Source organism: Aquarana catesbeiana, linkage group LG05, assembly GCF_042186555.1.
Source record: "Aquarana catesbeiana isolate 2022-GZ linkage group LG05, ASM4218655v1, whole genome shotgun sequence".
NCBI lineage: Eukaryota > Metazoa > Chordata > Amphibia > Anura > Ranidae > Aquarana > Aquarana catesbeiana.
In genome coordinates this window covers 15,582,318-15,604,646 of record NC_133328.1, presented here as the reverse complement: position 1 = coordinate 15,604,646, position 22,329 = coordinate 15,582,318, and the positions used below count along the sequence as shown (strand labels likewise).

The 22,329-nt window shown below is 44.1% G+C and overlaps 1 protein-coding gene across 12 annotated transcripts in view; it reads left to right on the top strand.

Moving 5' to 3' along the window:
- Positions 1–22,329, top strand: part of OBSCN (obscurin, cytoskeletal calmodulin and titin-interacting RhoGEF) — a 407,958-nt gene that overhangs the window by 59,969 nt on the left and 325,660 nt on the right. For all 12 annotated transcript variants that reach the window (XM_073629454.1, XM_073629462.1, XM_073629460.1 and 9 more), the window contains exons 3-5: positions 7,515–7,784; positions 10,677–10,937; positions 15,760–16,065. In XM_073629454.1, the coding sequence (XP_073485555.1) occupies positions 7,515–7,784; positions 10,677–10,937; positions 15,760–16,065 (837 nt within the window). The remainder of the gene's footprint in view (positions 1–7,514; positions 7,785–10,676; positions 10,938–15,759; positions 16,066–22,329) is intronic.

The window sequence follows — 22,329 nt, the reverse complement described above, 5'->3', positions numbered from 1 at the left end:
GCTGGAACTCTTTCATTGCAGAACCTGCTTCATCTTCTATCTTTCAGAGACTTTTTCTTTTTATTAATACTCCTTCACATTATATGTGTTATTGATATATACATGTTTTTCACACATAGTGGTTCACATGCTATGTTTTGGTCTTTCTTCAGTTTTTGGTCAAACCACATTTATTTGATTAGCGCAACTTTATTGTTTATTTTATACATGGAAGTACTGCGTATCTATTTTCCTTTCTGAATGGGGCAGTGGAGGAGTGAGTGTGAGTGTCTGCTGCTAGTTGGTTTGCCAATAGAGAGGACCTGTTGCTTTGCCCTGCGTGAGCAAAGAACAGGATCACTTTCCAGCTAAGTTTACATTGGCATGAAAGAGGCTTTTGGCTAACAAAGGTTTCCCAGACACCGTGACCTAAAGGGTTTGTTAAGGTGGATCTGTACTTTGCTCATGGTAGACAAAGGACTTTACACTATGGACCATAAGCAGTAGATCATCAGAGATACCCAAGTAAGCTTTCTGAGCAAGTCAATAGGTACACGTGGATAGGCACCCTGCCACTGCCCCATGTGACAGCACTTGGTCCTTGTAGATGGCTGCTCAGGCACTGAAATCCTCACTGTGGAAGACATGGGGAACGTCAAATGAACCTCATACCTTAAAGTATAATCTGAAAGTAAATTGGCATGGTAGGTTGAGTGTAGGCAACATACAGTCCCTCCATAGAAAAAAAAAAAAAAAACGAAGTGTGGGCCAAGCACAAGTTTGCTTTAGGCACACTTGAGGCTGTTGAAGGCATTGATGCTGCTGGTGGGATTTTAGAGCAGCCAGGATGGGACATTTAAAGTGTCAGTCCAGCAGTTCAGCCAAAACTGTAATAGGAGTATCTAGAACACACGTTGATATAGGCAAGAACATCTGAACACCTAAACTCCCAGGTGGACAGATAATCGGGAATTATGGCAGGGAGATCTCACTATTGGAGTATCCAAGACATACAGTATAAGGTGCCAGGAGCTAACTTAGGTTCACCATGTTCCATCTATACCTAAAATATCAATTTTGGGAAGACTGACTCTTTAAAGGGTCCCGTTCAAGTGAAGTCAAAGATTCCTGCAATAGAAGAGGTATTATACTTACCTCCCTAGCAGACTGTCTCTTCTACCTCCCCTCCATTTCAGTGTTGCAGCCTCTGTTATGCCGTGTACACACGGGCGGACTTTTCGGCATCAAAGGTCCGACGGTCTTTCCGACGGAGTTACGACGGACTTTCGACAGACTTTCTAACGAACGAACTTGCCTACACACGATCACACCAAAGTCCGACGGATTCGTACGTGATGACGTACGACCAGACTAAAATAAGGAAGTTGATAGCCAGTAGCCAATAGCTGCCCTAGCGTCGGTTTTCATCCGTCGGACTAGCATACAGACGAGCGGATTTTGCGACCGGACTCGAGTCCGTCAGACTAATTTGAAGCATGTTCCAAATCTAAAGCCTGTCAGATTTTCGACAGAAAAGGTCCGCTGCAGGTCCGACGAAGCCCACACACGGTCAAATTGTCCGACGGATTCGTTCCGTCGGACCAGTCCGGTCAAAGAGTCCGCCCGTGTGTACAGGGCATAAGACTGTTTGGCATTTGGCACTTCTGGGTTGACTGGGTTGCATTAAAACACTGTTGCGTGCTTAGCCAACATAGCATCCCCCAACCATAAGTGATTGTACACTGGACTATCAGAGTCCTTGGATTTGGAAGCGTCTGTACACTCCTTGGCAGTGAAGTCCTTGCTATCAAATTATACATTCAAGCCATGAAGGACTAATAAAGCATATGCTATTGTAGGCCGGAGATACAGAGGAGACCTTAAGGTTAAATTCTTGCTAACCATCCTTGTCTGTAACACACTAATTTCAGTGTGCTACAAATAAGACCCAGGCAAACCAGAGCGTCGTATCCAACTGTCCTTATAATTATCATCAGTGCTGTATTTAGGTTTTGTGCTGCCTTGCCAAGCCAAAACTCATGCACCCCCTAATTAAAATATGACCCACCCCTTCCTGTCAAGGCCACACCCCTTCCTGTTTAAGACCTGCCCTATCTGTAAACCACATCCTTAATATTTAGGCTCCACCTCTTCTGCTCTGTACATTAAAAGTGGGTACCAAGTGGCCTCATTAGTGGCTATTAGTGCAGTCTCATCAGGGGCCACCAGTGCAGCCTATCAGTGCCCATCAGTACAGTCCCATCAGTGCAGCCCCATCAGTGCCCATGTCTGTACTGTCTTATCAGTGCAGTGCAGCCTCATCAGTGCAAAACAGTGCAGCTCATCAGTGGCCATCAGTGTGGCCTCATCAGGGGCAACCAGTGCAGCCTATTAGTGGCCATCAGTGCCACCTATCAGTGCCTACAGCCTATCATCACTACAGCCTTATCAGTGCCCATCAGTGCAGCCTTATCAGTGCACATCAGTGCAGCCTTATCCGTGCCCATTAATGCAGCCTTATCAGTGCAGCCTCATCAGTGGCCATTAGTGCGGCCTCATCAGGGGCAACCAGTGCAGAATATTATCGCCCATCAGTGCCGCCTATCAGATCCCATCAGTGCAGCCTATCAGTGCTCATTAGTGCAGCCTTATCAGTGGCCATCAGTGAAGCCTCATCAGGGGCAACCAGTGTAGTCTATTAGTGCCCACAGTGCAGCCTATCAGTCCTCATTAGTGCCGCCTAACAGTGCTCATCAGTGCCGCCTATCAGTGCTCATCAGTGCAGCCTTATCAGTGCCCATCAGTGCAGCATCATCAGTCCCCATCAGTGTGGCCTCATCAGGGGCAGCCGGTGCAGACTATTAGTGCGCATCAGTACAGCCTTATCAGTGCCCATCAGTGCAGCCTATCAGTGCCCGTCAGTGCAGCCCCATCAGTGCCCAGATCAGTGCAGCATCATCAATGCAGCCCTATCAGTGTCCAACGGTGCTGCTCATCAGTGCCCATCAGTGTGGCCTCATTAGGGGCAACCAGTGCCGCCTATCAGTGCTCAGCAGTGCCGCCTATCAGTGTTCATCAGTGCAGCCTATCAGTGCTCATCAATGCAACCTATCAATGCCCATATCAGTGCAGCTCATCAGTGGCCATAAGTATATTCATTTCCATATTGAGCACTTGGCAAACGCACATTAGTAATTAGCAACATGATCAATTTTACCTTCTGTCCCGGCCACTGGCTGGGGGTTCCCCTCATGTTCCTCTCTCTCTCTCCTCCTCCTATCCTATTGGCCGGGGAAAAGATTCAGTGAAGAAGCAAGCCATGCAGAGGAGGGTGGGCGGAGCATTGGGCTCTGCCTCCGCCAGTCAAATTACGTGCAGCCGGTCTGGCCAATCACTGGCTGCTTATGGGGGTGCCAGTGGTCATCGTCGCCCCCCCCCCCCCGGCCAAGCACACTCCATATACTACCCACAATATTTACGATTACAAATGCTGGGCTACAGCAAGCCACCCCCCGGGGGCTGTATTTGTGCGGGAGGCAGCCGCGGAAACCGGGACTTGGGAAAGCAGGACGGGGGGGCTGTTTTTCATGCAGGGGTGGCTTTTTGCCACCCCCCCTCCCAGTCCCTTCTTCCCTTCCTTCCTTTCATCATTTTCAAATATAACATTTTTTATTTCAAAGAAAGAGTAAGAGAGAAAAGAATCAAACCAGAAAATGAGATACAATTCCCAACATAGTGTTTGATGTATATAGGCGAATGTATGTCCTAATAACAACAGTAATAACGGTATTTGTATTTGAATGTTCAGTGTCATTAGTTGACGTCCAGCTAACATAACCAATTCTTGCAGAACAGCGCATTCTTTTCGCATTCTGATGTGCTTTAATACTTCTGATATTAAATACCTTAAAGAACAAAAAAATCCCAGCCTTTCATCATTTTCTTCCCTCCATTCCGGCTTCTCTTTTTCTGTCCTCCTCTACTTCCTTTCCTTTTCTGTTCCTTTCCTCGCCTTCATTTTTCATTCCTGTCTTCCTTTATCCTCCCTTAAAGAGGAACGTCACTGGGGAAAAGCTGCTGACTTTTAAGTAACAGATACTTACCAGTCCAGTCTTCTCCGCAGCCAATGCTCCTTGCTGCCATCTTGGTTCTATGAGCTGGTTGTCACGTCCCAATGACTCACCGCCAGCTCCCTACTTTTCCTGCAGTTTCCTAGGATGTGTGAGGTCACCCCAGGAGGCGGGGTGGATTCAGGTGATGTCATTCTCACTTAGGCGAGGAATGAGGAAGTGGGATTGGAGGGTAACTGTCATTTATTTTTTTGGGGGGGGGGGGGCGCTTTAAAAAAATCCCTGAAAAATCAGCTAACCAGGCTCTCGGCTTTGTTATTTGTACAATTATTCATCATGGGGGAATAAATCAGTCTCTGCAGCAAAAGAGCTTACACTCTTATATCCCACCACAGTCACACACTGTTATTATTATTTTACATTTATATAGCTCTGACATATACCGCAGTTCTGTACAGAGAACACTGAACCAATCATATCAGTCTCCTCAGCAGAAGAGCTTTCACTCTATAGTCCTATCACAGTCACCCATTTGGGGGTTCAAAATTGTCAAAGGCCCCTCAATTTCTTGGAATGTTTCTTTGGTGGTGGAAAGAAACCAAACCAGTGTCCAGATTTTCAGTAGGAGTGTTATGGAAGCAACTTAGAAGATATCCAGAATGTCAGATTCCCAGCTATATATAGACTCAGCTGGAAGCTAATCCCCAGATACAGCTCTCCCAGTAGTGCCCGATCTTCCAGAATAGAATGGAGGGAGTCAAACAATTATTTGTAGAATGTATAATGGTTCACACCCACCGAGGCATTCAAGATATATGGTAGATAATAAAATCATTATATAAAGATATATTAGGGATTATAAAGTCCCCCCCCCCCCTGTCCACATCCATTCTGCCCCTTTTTCTTTCTCCATGGTCCATATTTGACTCTTGTTCTCATATACCCCCTCAGCTCAGTCCTTGATCAAATAACTTATACTCTTGTCTCCCCTACATGTTCAATTTAGTGAGCAGACACAGTTTACCTAATATAAGGTGAACAGCTACAATAGTATCTGATTGGCCAGCATTGTGTGGGTGGGTGCCGCATGGTGTGGTGGCAATATCACACACAGCCCAGATGCAAATGAAAGAACTTGTATTGAAGTCGAAGTAAAACAGTTCACAACAATCCTGGCGGAAGGAAGCCCAACCAGGAAAACTCACAAATGACAGCAGAATGTAGCAGAGCAGATCTCTCTTGAGGGGCCTGGCTGGTTTGAACCCAAATAAGGAGGTTTCCAGGGAGAGTAATGGATTCCTATGCTTTCCCTACTCATCTGGAACCTTTCCCTGACGCTATAACTGTCCCTGACAGATGGGTGACCTGTCAGAACACTATCCACATGCTAAATGCATGCCAAACCCAGGAGCCAGGGGCTTAAATAGACTCTGTCTGACCCAACATGTCCGCCAGAGTCACATGGGCTGTCAGCATCCAAGCAGATCACTGCCCCAGTGACCAGAAAACCATGGAGGCACCATGTTCCTCCTGATTTCCTCTCCCTATGCACTGACGCTGTGTGACGCAGTGGGCACCCAAGCTGAGCGCTACCTGCAGTGGAGAAAATAAAGTGCACCTGTCTACAATTGTATACCAGTGTATTGAATCACCAGAGGACAAAAACACATTGTACCGAAATTAATCAGTCTAGGAATGGTACACGTTTGCTAGTTTATTTGCAAAGGAAAGTAGGATTATATGAATGTACCTTATAAGCATGGCTAGCCTCTCCTCTCTTTATAGAGTATTCTGCGTGGAGAACTCCGGAGCTTACTGTATGAAGATCCCAGGGTCTTACTGAATAGACATCCCAGGAGCTCACTGCATTGAGATCTCAGGATCTTACTGCATGAAGCACACTGCATAGGGTATTTAGGAGCTCACTACATGTAGATCTCAGGAGCTCACTATGTGGAGATCTAAGGGGGCTTGGTACATGGAGATTTCAGAGGTTTCTGCACTGAAATTTCAGGAACTTACTGCATGGAGCTAACTGCATAGGGGATGCCAGAGTTCATTACATGTGGATCTTAGGATGTTACTGAACGAAGATCTTAGGAGCATACTGCATAGAAAACTCAGGAGCTCACTGTACAGAGATCTCCAGATTTGACATTAATAAAATCCCAGGAGCATACTGCATGGGGATTTCAGAAGATCATTTCACAGGATCTTCATAGCTTACTGTCAGGAAATCTACATAGCTGAAATCCCAGGATCTTACTTCTTGGGGTTCACAGGAGACACCGGAAGTTTACTGCATAGAGATTCCAGGAGCTCACTGCATGGAGACCTCAGGAGCTCACTGCATGAAGACCCTAGGAGCTCAGTGCATGGAGACCTAAGGAGCTCAGTCCATGGAGACCTTAGGAGCTCAGTGTATGGAGACCTTAGGAGCTCAGTGCGACAAGACCTCAGAAGCTCACTGTATGGAGACCTCAGGAGTTTACTCCATGGAGACCTCAGGAGCTTACTCTATGGAGACCTCAGGAGCTCACTGCATGGAGACCTCAGGAGCTCACTGCATGGAGACCTCAGGAGCTCCCTTTATGGAGACCTCAAGAGCTTGCTCCATGGAGACCTCAAGAGCTTACTCCATGGAGAACTCAGGAGCTTACTCTATGAAGACCTCAGGAGCTTCCTGCATGAAGACCTCAGGAGCTCCCTGCATGGAGACCTCAGGAGTTTACTCCATGGAGACCTCAGGAGTTCACTGCTTGGAGACCTTAGGAGCTCAGTGTGCCAAGACCTCAGAAGCTTACTGCATGGAGACCCAGGAGCTTACTCCATGGAGACCTCAGGAGCTCAGTGCATGGTGATCATAGGAGCTTACTGCATGGAGACCTCAGGTACTTACTGCATGGAGATTTTAGAAGCTCAATTCATAGAGATCTCCATAGCTGTAAGGAGTTTCCATGATCCTACTTCTCATAAGCTTAGAAGCTCATTGCATGGAGACCTCAGGAGCTTTTGCCAACCTAAACATATACTCATGTCAGTCCAAAGAAATATATACAGCTGCTCCTAGCATCAGTATGTGTTCCCACATGTGACTCAAATCAAAATAAAGGTATGTGTTATATGCTGTGCTGCTAAACTCCAATACTACAGTGCATGTGTGTTTATTATTGTTGTATTTGTATATACACATGCACTGTAGTATTGGAGTTTAGCAGTGCATCTAACTCATACCTTTATTTTGATATACCGATTGACATTTGTTCTTTATAGAAAAATCATAAACAGCTAGATTACTGAAAGCTCTGGAATTTGTGAATTTGCAGATTGTGGCTTTCCCTGGTTCAGTCATTATTTACCAGTTTGTTTTTATTCAAAACATAGATAACTCAGGATTCTTTTATTGGGAAGTTTTAAATATTTAATCCTGTATTTGTAAATTTATTTTTTCTGTTTCCCATTAAGAGCCCAGAATCCCCTTTAGATCGAAGTTGAGAGACCTGGAAGTTCGAGAGAAAGAAACAGCCATCTTCCAGTGTGAGGTCCCTCAAGCCATTACTGAATCATCATGGTACAAGGAGGAAACCCAGATCCAACAGAGTGCCAAATACAGCATCGAGGAGGAGGGGACCATCCGGAGACTCACCATACAGAACGTCACCGTGGACGATGACGCAGTCTACATCTGTGAGATGAAGGAGGGCAGCCGAACCATTGCAGAGCTCTCAGTTGAAGGTCAGTCCATCCAAAACTGATGTTTCGGGTTTTCATGGATGTATTTTCATGTTACACTGAGGGGGGTTAAAAAAAAAAACATAACACACGGCCAAACAAAATCCACCAAAACAAAAATGTCCACTACACCAGGGGATGAAGATCTCAAAATTTTCTTCACAAGTTTTGCTGTCTTCCCAATTAAGATCTCAGTAAAAATGTGGGTTAACTTGGTCTGCTAGCCATTGTTTGCTTCAATGGATTGTAAAATAGACAGACAAGCCTGCAGGCGGTATTGGACTTTCTTATTGGAAAGGCTGTGTTCATATTTATTGTGCCAACACCTGATATTCACATAGCCCAAGTCAACAACTCACCGTATAGAAATGCATAGATCAATATGTCTGCTCTGGAACTGGTATTTGTATAAAGACAAGTCAGCGATGGTCTTTTCCATATTGCCATCCTAAAAAGGTTCCTTTTAAATCTCAGTTTATCGAATAAATATGAAGTTATCACTTCTGCTTTTTTTCTTCTCCGGTGTTTTAATAGCTGTCAATCTCAGGCTAACCAGGCTACCCTTAACTGGCTTGCCGAAGTACAAAGAGTGCATCCTTTGGTGTACTCTTTCTTCTCAAGAAGTCATTTTTATCTATAGCTACAACCAGAGCCCCTTCCGTATGTATAGCCCTGCTATAGAGTGGCCTTGTCGGTCTCCAGACCTTAGTTCCATAGAAAATTTATGGAGGGAGCTGAAACTTCGAGTTGCCAAGAGACAGCTAAGAAACCTTTAAGGTTTAGAGAAGATCTGTAAAGAAGAGTGGACCAAAATCCCTCCAGAGATGTGTGCAAACCTGGTCACCAACTACAAGAAACCAGAGCCCCTTCCGTATGTATAGCCCTACTATAGAGTGGCCTAGTCAGTCTCCAGACCTTAATCCCATAGAAAATTTATGGAGGGAGCTGAAACTTCGAGTTGCCAAGAGACAGCTAAGAAACCTTTAAGGTTTAGAGAAGATCTGTAAAGAAGAGAGGACCAAAATCCCTCCTGAGATGTGTGCAAACCTGGTCACCAACTACAAGAAACGTCTGACCTCTGTGCTTGCCAACAAGGGTTTCTGCACCAAGTACTAAGTCATGTTTTGCTTGGGGATCAAAAACTGCAACTCAATTTATAACATTTGTTGTATGTGTTTTTTCTGATTTTTATTCTGTTTCTATCATATAAGATACACCTATGATAAAAATGATAGACCCTTCATTTCTTTGTAAGTGGGCAAACTTACAAAATCTGCAGAGGATCAAATAATTATTTTCCCCCACTGTAATATCACTGCTCAGATGTCTGTTTCACGATTTTAACCACTTTTGTTTTTTTATATAACACATGGCTTTTTTGTGTTCCCTGCCCTGAGCATGGGAAGGTAGAATAAACCTGGAGCCTATAAAGATCTGTACAACAAAGTTTTTATTAGTGAGTATATGTTTTTTTTTGGCTCAGCGAGCAACAAGACACAACTTATAATTCTATATTCATCATCCCCCGTCAGGATACCATGGATTCCCGAGACATCATAAAGTCCTGCTACACAGACATGTATTAGTTATTAATAACTGAAACGTTGGAGAGACGGCGATGCCATCCGGCTAAACTAGGAACTGTACAGCATACAACACCCATCCTTTCTTCTCTACACAGATAAACTGCTCAATAGGTCCTGCCCACTATATTGTCAAAAGTATTGGGACACCTGCCTTTACACGCACATGAACTTTAATGGCATCCCAGTCTTAGTCCGTAGGGTTCAATATTGAGTTGGCTCCACCCTTTGCAGCTATAACAGCTTCAACTCTTCTGGGAAGGCTGTCCACAAGGTTTAGGAGTGTGTCTATGGGAATGTTTGACCATTCTTCCAGAAGTGCATTTGTGAGGTCAGGCACTGATGTTGGCTCGCAGTGTCTGCTCTAATTCATCCCAAAGGGGTTCTATCGGGTTGAGGTCAGGACTTTGTGCAGACCAGATAATTTCCTCCACCCCAAACTCTCTCATCCATGGCTTTATGGACCTTGCTTTGTGCACTGGTGCGCAGTCATGTTGGGACAGGAAGAGGCCATCCCCAAACTGTTCCCACAAAGTTGGGAGCATGAAATTGTCCAAAATGTCTTAGTATGCTGGCGCCTTAAGAGTTTCCTTCACTGGAACTAAGGGGCCAAACCCAACCCCTGAAAAACAACCCCACACCATAATCACCACTCCACCAAATGATTTGGACCAGTGCAAGTAATGTCCATAAAGACATGGATGAGCGAGTTTGGGGTGGAGGAACTTGACCAGTGCACAAAACAAGGCCTCAACACCAAATTATATGTCTGGTGGAAATCCAATACAGCTCACCATCCAAATAACACCAAAGGGTGTGACCGCCCTTTACCTACAAAACAGCATCAATTCTTCCAGAGTAGACTTGCGCACAGTTTTTGAAGGAACTCGGCAGGTAGGTTGTTACAAACATCTTGGAAACATCTTGGAGAACAAAGCACAGATCTTCTGTGGATGTCGGAGGCCCCAAATCTTTCTATCTCTTCATGTCATCCCAGACAGACTCCATGATGGTGAGATCAGGGCTTCTGAGAAATACAGGCAGATACTTCTCCATCATGTCATACCATCAGAGAGGCGTGTGATTGGCCCCAAATTTATTCTGCAGCAGGACAACCACCCCAAACATACAGCCAATGTCCATCTTCAGCGTAAGGGAAGGAAGAATGCAGAAGGCAAAATACAGTATATGCAGAATAAACTTCAACTTTGCTACAATTATTAGGAAAAAGTTGCTCAAATTTAAATAACTTTTTAGATAATGAAATCTAGATTTCCTTTAGTATGTTGAATTCTCCGTATTTCTCACGCAGGGAACTTCATCAAGAAGCTCCCGCGGAGGACGGCGGTCCCGGTGAACGATACGGCCATCTTCTGCGTCGAGCTGGACAACGACTGCCAGAAATCGAGGTGGATGATCAATGGCGAGGAAGTGATGACTGGCGGACGGATCTCCATTTCTTCTGTGGGGAAGCAGCACACCATGATCATCCGAGAGTGCCAGAACTCCGACGCTGGGGAGATCGCCTTCATCGCTGATGAGTGCAAAACCTCCACCAAGTTCACCGTAACCGGTGAGTGCCGATTACTTATCAATGAGCTAACATACAGGAGCACACAAGCTCCGCCTATGGAACACATTATATTATTATTATATTTTTTATTATTGTATATATATATATATATATATACATATATATATATATATATATATATATATATATATATATATATATATATATATTTATTATTAGCATTGTTATATATTTTATATATGAATAATTATTATTATAATTATTATTATATATTTTCTTTGTTATTATATATATAAGCATTATATTTATATTTTATTATTTTATTTTATTTCAGGTACTTATATAGCGCCGTCAATTTACGCAGCGCTTTACATATACATTGTACATTCACATCATTATTATTATTATTATTAAATATATATGTATATATATACAATTAAATATATATATATATATATATATATATATATATATATATATATATATATATTATTATTATTATTATTATAATATATATATATATATATATATATATATATATATATATATATATATATATACATATATATTTTATTACTATTACTACAGTTTTACTGTCCCCCGGCCACCCGCCTGAATGGTACATAACGTAAATAATAAATATATTGTAAATAATAATTAATACATAAATCAATAAGTAATACATACATAATAAATACTAAATACATAAATAAATAAAAATAAATACATGTAAATAAATACTAAACAAATAAATAATACAAAAAATTAAATACAAAATAAATAAATAAATAAAAAATAATAAACAATTAATAATTAATTTGTTCATAAATAATAAATAAATACATACCAAATATGTTATATAACAATAAATAAGTAAATAAATAATATTAATTAAATACATTATAAATACAAAATAAGTAAATAATGATAAATACATTTTACAAATAAATACGTTATAAATAAAAAAAGAAATAATACATGCATACATAATCCATAAACCATCAGAGCTCCCAGCATGACTACATCAAATTCTCCATCTCAATAAACAAATTAATAAATGCATGAATAAATAAATACATAAATACATAAAATTAATAAATAAATAACAGATAAATGGATAATAAATAATTAAATTGTAAGTAAATAATAAGTAAATAAATAATAAATACATGACAAACAATACATCCAAAATAAATAAATGTAAATACTAAAAAAATAATAATAAATAAATAATAAAATAAAAATAAATACTAAATACTAAATAATGAATTAACTAATAAACAATAAATACATAATAAAAACAAAATACATAATGCATAATAACGTATTCATATATAAATAATACATAAATAAATCTAAATTTTTATTTCATTCAATTGACTAAAAGATGACAATTATATTATAATCTGTATAATTTGGTCCAATTTCCAAATCCTAATGAAGCTCCAGCCTCCTTTCCTGAAAAATAAAGGGAAAGAAAAACAACCCAAGTCCATGATCAGATTTAGCTGAACACTGCACATTTAAATCTGACCTCCGGCCTTCCCCAGTCTTGCACAGTTATACCGGCTCCTCTCCTGGACCGAAATGGCTTCCTCTGATTACTCTGCACACTGTGAGCTTCTCATAATGTGCATTAGAAGCTGCAGCAAGTCTGCTAGAGCCCCGCCTCATTTCCTGGCTGGAGGACATCCAGCATCATCTAGCTCTTTCTTCCCCAGCCTGACTGTTTCAGGCCCACGCCCCTTTTATTAATTGGATTTCACTGCTTGCTTCAGGGCTGAGGGCTCCTGAGAGGTGATATTTGCATAACTCCTCCCAAGAGCCCGCCCACTGCTTGCTTTAGGGCTGAGGCCTCCTGAGAGGTGATATTTGCATAACTCCTCCCAGGAGCCCGCCCACTGCTTGCTTCAGGGCTGAGGCCTCCTGAGAGGAGATATTTGCATAACTCCTCCCAAGAGCCCGCCCACTGCTTGGTTCAGGGCTGAGGGCTCCTGAGAAGAGATATTTGCATAACTCCTCCCAAGAGCCCGCCCACTGCTTGATTCAGGGCTGAAATCTCTTGAGAGGAGTACTGAAGTCGGGTGCTGTGATGTTCTCAGGAAGCTGTGTACAGGCTCCTCCCACCAGTCATGATCTGCCTGCGTTGCATAGAGAAGCACAGAGACCTAGTGATGACATGACTGCATGTGTAATAAAAATAGAAAAGCTTTATTTAAAAATGACATTAGCATGTTAATGAGGGGGGGTTAAGCTTCAACCTTAATACTGGCAGGTGACAAGTTTCTCAGTCTTATAACCGGTGTAGACAAATCAGCGTGAATGTCACAAGCTCCTCTACTTCTCGGATTGCAGAGGGCGATGACGGCTCGGTGTCGTGTGTCCGCCAACTGTACGATCCACCGGCGACTCAGGGACATGAAACCGGAGCGTGCGCGGCTATTAATACCGACTGTACCCGGCACAGCTCCACCGCATTGCATCAGGCAGCAACCACCATACATGAACAGTCGGGGTCCGGCAGATAACGGCAAATATATGGCAACCGTTTTACATACTGAAGCATTTGCAAATCTGTTCAGGCTTCGCCGCAAGATAACGTTTATCGGCAACGGGAGAGGACCCCCCCCCCAACCACATCCTGGTCATCTCCGCCGCTTACCGGGGCCGTCGGTAACGGCGGAGACGATCCGGTCCTTTCCCCGCTAAGGCGGGAAGTCAAGTGAGGGAATGATGGCCCCTCCCACTCGACTACATACCATTGGATGACGGAAGCCACGTCAAACGTCACTTCCGCCCAATGGTCTTAAAGGGGACTTTTTTTTTTTTTTAACTGCATTTAAGTGTAAATATGAGATCTGAGGTCTTTTTGACCCCCCAGATCTCATATTTAAGAGGACCTGTCATGCTTTTTTTCTATTACAAGGGATGTTTACATTCCTTGTAATAGGAATAAAAGTGATCCAATTTTTTTTTTAAGAAAATAAATTAAAAAAAAGTAAAATAAATAAGAAAAAAAAAAAAAAAAATTTAGAGTGCCCCGTCCTGCCGTGTGCTCGCGCACAGAAGCGAACGCATACGTTAGTCGCGCCTGCATATGTAAACGGTGTTCGAACCACACATGTGAGGTATCGCCGCGATCGTTAGAGCGAACGCAATCATTCCAGCCCTAGATCTCCTCTGTAACTCAAAACTGGTAACCTGTAGAAATTTGTAAACTTTGCCTATGGAGATTTTTAAGTGTCAAAGTTTGTCGCCATTCCACAAGCGGGCGCAATTTTGAAGCGTGACATGTTGGGTATCAATTTACTCGGCTTAACATTATCTTTTACAAAATAAAAAAAATGTGAGCTAACTTTACTGTTTTCTTATTTTTTTTATTCAAAAAAGTGTATTTTTTCACAAAAAAAAAATGCGTTTGTAAGACCGCTGCGCAAATACAGTGTGTCATAAAGTATTGCAATGACCGCCATTTTATTCTCTAGGGTGTCTGAAAAAAAAAAATATAATGTTTGGGGGTTCTAAGTAATGGGTCTCAGGTAAGTATTGGGGGGGGGCGGGGGGGGGGGGGCGAAGTTTTTTTTACCTTCATGCATAAGAATGAGCCTTTAGTACCACTTTAACCACTTGCCGACCAGCCGCTGTCATTGTACTGCGACAGGTCGGCTCGTTCCCGCAAACCGCCTTAGGTGTACGTCGGGCTCCTTTAAGAGCAATAGCTCGCCCCGCTACACGGTGGGGGGACCCGACGCGCGTGGCCGGAAGCTCGCGATGTCTGCCGGCCACCCGCGATCACAGGCACGAGAGCCAGAACGGGGATGCGTGTATGTAAACAGACAGATCCCCGTTCTGACAAGGGGAGGAGAGGAAGATCTGCCGTTCCTAGTGATCAGGAACAGCGATCTCACAGTTATGATACACCTCCCTAGGGAACACATTTAACCCCTTGATCACCCCTATAATGTTAACCCCTTCCCCGCCAGTGACATTTACACAGTAATCAGTGCATTTTTATAGCACTGATCGCTGTATAAATGTCACTTGTGCCAAAAAAAGTGTCAAAAGTATCCGATCTGTCCGCCGCAATGTCGCGGCCCCGCTAAAAATCGCTGATCGCCGCCATTACTAGTAAAAAATAAATAAATAATAGACATGCCATAACTATATACCCTATTTTGTAGACGATATAACTTTTGCGCAAACCAATCAGTATATACGCTTATTACTTTTTTTTTTTTACCAAAATATGTAGAAGAATACATATCAGCCTAAACTGAGGAAAAAAAATGTTTTTTTTACATTTTTTTTTTATTCAGGATATTTATTATAGCAAAAAGTTAAAAAAAATATTTGTTTTTTTTTCAAAATTGTCGCTCTTCTTTTGTTTATAGCGCAAAAAATAAAAACCGCAGAGGTGATCAAATACCATCAAAAGAAAGCTCCATTTGTGGGGAAAAAAGGAGATCAATTTTGTTTGGGTACATCGTCGCACGACTGTGCAATTGTCAGTTAAAGCGACGCAGAGCCGTATCGCAAAAAAAATGGCCTTTTCATTAAGGGGGGGAAATCTTCCAGTCTGTAAGTGGTTCAAGTAGTTATTTATCATTAATATGAATGGCAACCCAACACGTTTCACTATGTTTGCCTCACTGAGTTTCTTTTCGTAAGCGATATTTTGTGAATCTGTTACAAAGTTTCTTACCCGGAGATCCTGCCAGTAACAGAACTTCCTCTTGCAGGCTGAACACACTTTGCATTTAGTGTCATTGTTGTCAGCCCCCCCTGAGCACCTCTTCATTTGATCATTGGACTGCTTATCTACGCATACTTTAACTTACGTCACTTTCCTTTTTCTCCACAGTTTTAAGGAAACCGCCTTCCAACGCCCCAATTGACCCCTTGGTGACGGAGAAAACCGACACGTCCGTTAAATTAGTCTGGTCCCCTCCCCCGATGGATCGCCCGGTGCCCATCGACGGCTACATCGTAGAACGCAAGAAGCTCGGAGCCATGACCTGGGTCAGGTGCCATGAATCGGCCAACGTGCCCGTCCCGGAGTTCACAGTCAGCCGCGTGCCAGATGAAGGGAGCTATCATTTCCGCGTCAGTGCCGTCAACAGCTATGGACAGAGCCCGTACCTGGAGTTCCCGGGAACGCTGTATCTAGGTGGGTGTTTACGCAGCAATCGCGGCAAACTGCATCTTTTACAAATCTTGTGAAGCCTGCCCCCCCCCCCCCAAAAGGAGCAGGATCTTCTTTTCGGGGCGACAAACGCGCATAGGGCAGCCCCATATACCCTGTTTCCCCGAAAATAAGACCTAGCGTGATTGTCGGTGATGGCTGCAATATAAGCCCTACCCCCCAATAAGCCCTAGTTAAAGTCCTTGTAGGTCTTATTTTGAGGGTAGGGCTTTTTTTCGAGGAAACAGGGTAGGGATTATTTGGGGGGTAGGGCTTATATTGCAGCCATCACCGACAGTCACGCTAGGTCTTATTTTCGGGGAAACAGGGTAAGTGAATGGGCTGCCCTATGGGACATGCAGGATTGCGTGACAATGGCCTGTCAAAATTGCGCCTGTCATGTGATCTACTGTGACTGATCACAGCGATTACATGGTACCGGCAGCAGGCCAGTGCAGTGATCTGCATTGACTGTCTCCAGTGGACACAACCATTGACAGATCGCACCGCAGTGCGGCCCGTGGGGCACGCGTGAGGCACGTGCCCGGGAGGACATCCTGCTATGCGATAGTGTGTAAAGCGTCATATGATGTCCTCCTGGGCACGTGCCTCACGCGTGCCCCACGGGCCGCACTGCGGTGCGATCTGTCAATGGTTGTGTCCACTGGAGACATTCAATGCAGATCACTGCACTGGCCCGCTGCCGGTACCATGTAATCGCTGTGATCAGTCACAATAGATCAAATGACAATTGTAAAAAAAAAGGATGGCTTTCCATTCTATACGAATGTGTTACTAGCTGTGATTGGTTACAGTGATCACATGGTACAAACAGGGCCTATCACAGTCCATCTGTACCATGTGATTATCTGTGGCCAGTCACAGCTAATCACAACAATACACACTGAATGAATAGATTTCAGTAAAAAATTGTTGTTTATATCAGTGAAATTCACGGGTATAAGCAATCATAATGTGTAAAAAAAAAAGTCATATGGGTACAGCGTTGCATGACCGTGCAATTGTCATTTAAAGTGTGAAGAGTTTTATCAATTTTTTTTTTTTGGGGGACCTTATCGGGAAACTGGTTTCGGGGATCTACGGATATTAACCCCGTCACTGAATATATCAAATTAAACATTCGAATCCAAAATCTGGAGGCTACAGGGCACTGCCACCAAACCTGGTACATTGTACCCATCTGGCCACAACACTGAAAGAAAATGGGGGGGATGCAGATGGGTGGTATACTGTAGATATTTTTACATTCTTCCAACTTGGACCTAACTATGTATATACAATACCCATACCTCCCAACCTTTTGAGATGGGAAAGAGGGACACCTATTAGCAAAAGTATGTAGGCAGGGCTGGTGCAATGTTTTACGACACCCTAGGGGAAACCTCATTTTGCCGCTCCCCTTGGCTCCGTCCCTGACTCCACCTCTTTTGCCCTGCCCTTATAACACATGTGACCTACCTGACCAATACAGTGACCTACCTGACCCATACACTGACCTACCTGACCCATACACTGACCTATCTGACCATTACAAGACCTACCTGACCCATACATTGACCTACCTGACCCATACACTGACCTAACTGACCCATACACTGACCTACCTGACACATATACTGACCTACCTGCCCATTACACTGACCTACCTGACCCATACACTGACCTACGTGACACATACACTGACCTACCTGACCATTACACTGACCTACCTGACCATTACACTGACCTACCAGGCCATTACACTGACCTACATGACACATATACTGACATACCTGACACATACACTGACCTACCTGACACATACACTGACCTAACTGACCCATACACTTACCTACCTGACACATATACTGACCTACCTGCCCATTACACTGACCTACGTGACACATACACTGACCTACCTGACCCATACACTGACCTACGTGACACATACACTGACCTACCTGACCCATACACTGACCTACCTGACACATACACTGACCTACCTGACCATTACACTGACCTACCAGACCATTACACTGACCTACATGACACATATACCGACATACCTGACACATACACTGACCTACCTGACACATACATTGACCTACCTGACCCATACACTGACCTACCTGACACATACACTGACCTACCTGACACATATACTGACCTACCTGCCCATTACACTGACCTACCTGCCCATTACACTGACTTACCTGACTATTACACTGACCTACCTGACCATTACACTGCAGGGCAATAACTTCTCCGCAGGATGTGGAAATCTTGCAAAAAGACCTGAACAAATTAATGGGGTGGGCGACTACATGGCAAATGAGGTTCAATGTAGAAAAATGTAAAATAATGCATTTGGGTGGCAAAAATATGGATGCAATCTATACACTGGGGGGAGAACCTCTGGGGGAATCTAGGATGGAAAAGGACCTGGGGGTCCTAGTAGATGATAGGCTCAGCAATGGCAGGCAATGACAAGCTGCTGCTAATAAAGCAAACAGAATATTGGCATTAAAAAGGGGATCAACTCCAGAGATAAAACGATAATTCTCCCGCTCTACAAGACTCTGGTCCGGCCGCACCTGGAGTATGCTGTCCAGTTCTGGGCACCAGTCCTCAGGAAGGATGTACTGGAAATGGAGCGAGTACAAAGAAGGGCAACAAAGCTAATAAAGGGTCTGGAGGATCTTAGTTATGAGGAAAGGTTGCGAGCACTGAACTTATTCTCTCTGGAGAAGAGACGCTTGAGAGGGGATATGATTTCAATTTACAAATACTGTACTGGTGACCCCACAATAGGGAGAAAACTTTTTCGCAGAAGAGAGTTTAATAAGACTCGTGGCCACTCATTACAATTAGAAGAAAAGAGGTTTAACCTTAAACTACGTAGAGGGTTCTTTACTGTAAGAGCGGCAAGGATGTGGAATTCCCTTCCACAGGCGGTGGTCTCAGCGGGGAGCATTAATAGCTTCAAGAAACTATTAGATAATCACCTGAATGACCGCAATATACAGTGATATGTAATGAAATACTGACACATAATCACACACATAGATTGGACTTGATGGACTTGTGTCTTTTTTCAACCTCACCTACTATGTAACTATGTAACCTACCTGCCCATTACACTGACCTACCTGCCCATTACACTGACCTACCTGACCATTACACTGACCTACCTGACCCATACACTGACATACCTGACACATACACTGACCTACCTGACCATTACACTGACCTACCTGACCATTACACTGACCTACCTGACCCATACACTGACATACCTGACACATATACTGACCTACCTGACCCATTCACTGACCTACCTGACCCATTCACTGACCTACCTGACCCATACACTGACTTACTTGACACATATACTGACATACCTGACACATACACTGACCTACCTGACCCATACACTGACCTACCTGACCCATACACTGACCTACCTGACCCATACACCGACCTTCCTGACCATTACACTGACCTACCTGACCCATACATTGACCTACCTGACCCATACATTGACCTACCTGACCCATACACTGACCTACCTGACCACATACACTGACCTACCTGACCACATACACTGACCTACCTGACCCATTCACTGACCTACCTGACCCATACACTGACCTACCTGACCTATACACTGACCTACCTGACCCATACATTGACCTACCTGACACATACATTGACCTACCTGACACATACACTGACCTACCTGACCCATACACTGACCCATACACTGACCTACCTGACACATACACTGACCTACCTGACCCATACACTGACCCATACACTGACCTACCTGACACATACACTGACCTACCTGACACATATACTGACCTACCTGCCCATTACACTGACCTACCTGACACATACACTGACCTACCTGACCCATACACTGACCTACCTGACCCATACACTGACCTACCTGCCCATTACACTGACCTACCTGACCCATACACTGACCTACCTGACCCATACACTGACCTACCTGACCCATACACTGACCTACCTGACCATTACACTGACCTACCTGACCCAAACACTGACCTACCTGACACATATACTGACATACCTGACACATACACTGACCTACCTGACCACATACACTGACCTACCTGACACATACACTGACCTACCTGACCACATACACTGACCTACCTGACCCATTCACTGACCTACCTGACCCATACACTGACCTTCCTGAACATTACACTGACCTACCTGACCCATACATTGACCTACCTGACACATACATTGACTTACCTGACCCATACACTGACCTACCTGACACATACACTGACCTACCTGACCCATACACTGACCTACCTAACACATATACTGACCTACCTGCCCATTACACTGACCTACCTGACACATACACTGACCTACCTGACCCATACACTGACCTACCTGACACATACACTGACCTACCTGACCATTACACTGACCTACCTGACCCATACACTGACCTACCTGACACATACACTGACCTACCTGACCATTACACTGACCTACCTGACCCATACACTGACCTACCTGACCATTACACTGACCTACCTGACCCATACACTGACCTACCTGACACATATACTGACATACCTGACACATACACTGACCTACCTGACCACATACACTGACCTACCTGACCCATTCACTGACCTACCTGACACATACACTGACCTACCTGACCCATACACTGACCTTCCTGAACATTACACTGACCTACCTGACCCATACACTGACCTACCTGACCACATACACTGACCTACCTGACACATACACTGACCTACCTGACCACATACACTGACCTACCTGACCCATTCACTGACCTACCTGACACATACACTGACCTACCTGACCCATACACTGACCTTCCTGAACATTACACTGACCTACCTGACCCATACATTGACCTACCTGACACATACATTGACCTACCTGACCCATACACTGACCTACCTGACACATACACTGACCTACCTGACCCATACACTGACCTACCTGACACATATACTGACCTACCTGCCCATTACACTGACCTACCTGACACATACACTGACCTACCTGACCCATACACTGACCTACCTGACACATACACTGACCTACCTGACCATTACACTGACCTACCTGACCCATACACTGACCTACCTGACACATACACTGACCTACCTGACCATTACACTGACCTACCTGACCCATACACTGACCTACCTGACCATTACACTGACCTACCTGACCCATACACTGACCTACCTGACACATATACTGACATACCTGACACATACACTGACCTACCTGACCACATACACTGACCTACCTGACCCATTCACTGACCTACCTGACACATACACTGACCTACCTGACCCATACACTGACCTTCCTGAACATTACACTGACCTACCTGACCCATACATTGACCTACCTGACACATACATTGACCTACCTGACCCATACACTGACCTACCTGACACATACACTGACCTACCTGACCCATACACTGACCTACCTGACACATATACTGACCTACCTGCCCATTACACTGACCTACCTAACACATACACTGACCTACCTGACCCATACACTGACCTACCTGACACATACACTGACCTACCTGACCATTACACTGACCTACCTGACCCATACACTGACCTACCTGACACATACACTGACCTACCTGACCATTACACTGACCTACCTGACCCATACACTGACCTACCTGACACATATACTGACATACCTGACACATACACTGACCTACCTGACCACATACACTGACCTACCTGACACATACACTGACTTACCTGACCACATACACTGACCTACCTTACCCATTCACTGACCTACCTGACGCATACACTGACCTACCTGAACACATACACTGACTTATCTGACCCATACACTGACCTACCTGACACATATACTGATCTACCTGACCACATACACTGATCTACCTGACCCATAGACTGACCTACCTGACACATACACTGACCTACCTGACCACATACACTGACCTACCTGACCACATACACTGACCTACCTAACACATACACTGACCTACCTGACCACATATACTGACCTACCTGACACATACACTGATCTACCAGACTCCTACTTCCTGCACTACTCACACCCTGCCCCCCCATCCCCCCCCCACACACAGCTCAATGTAGATCGGAGGATTCATCCTCCTCCTTACCTCTCCATGGCCTCATCGTCCATCAC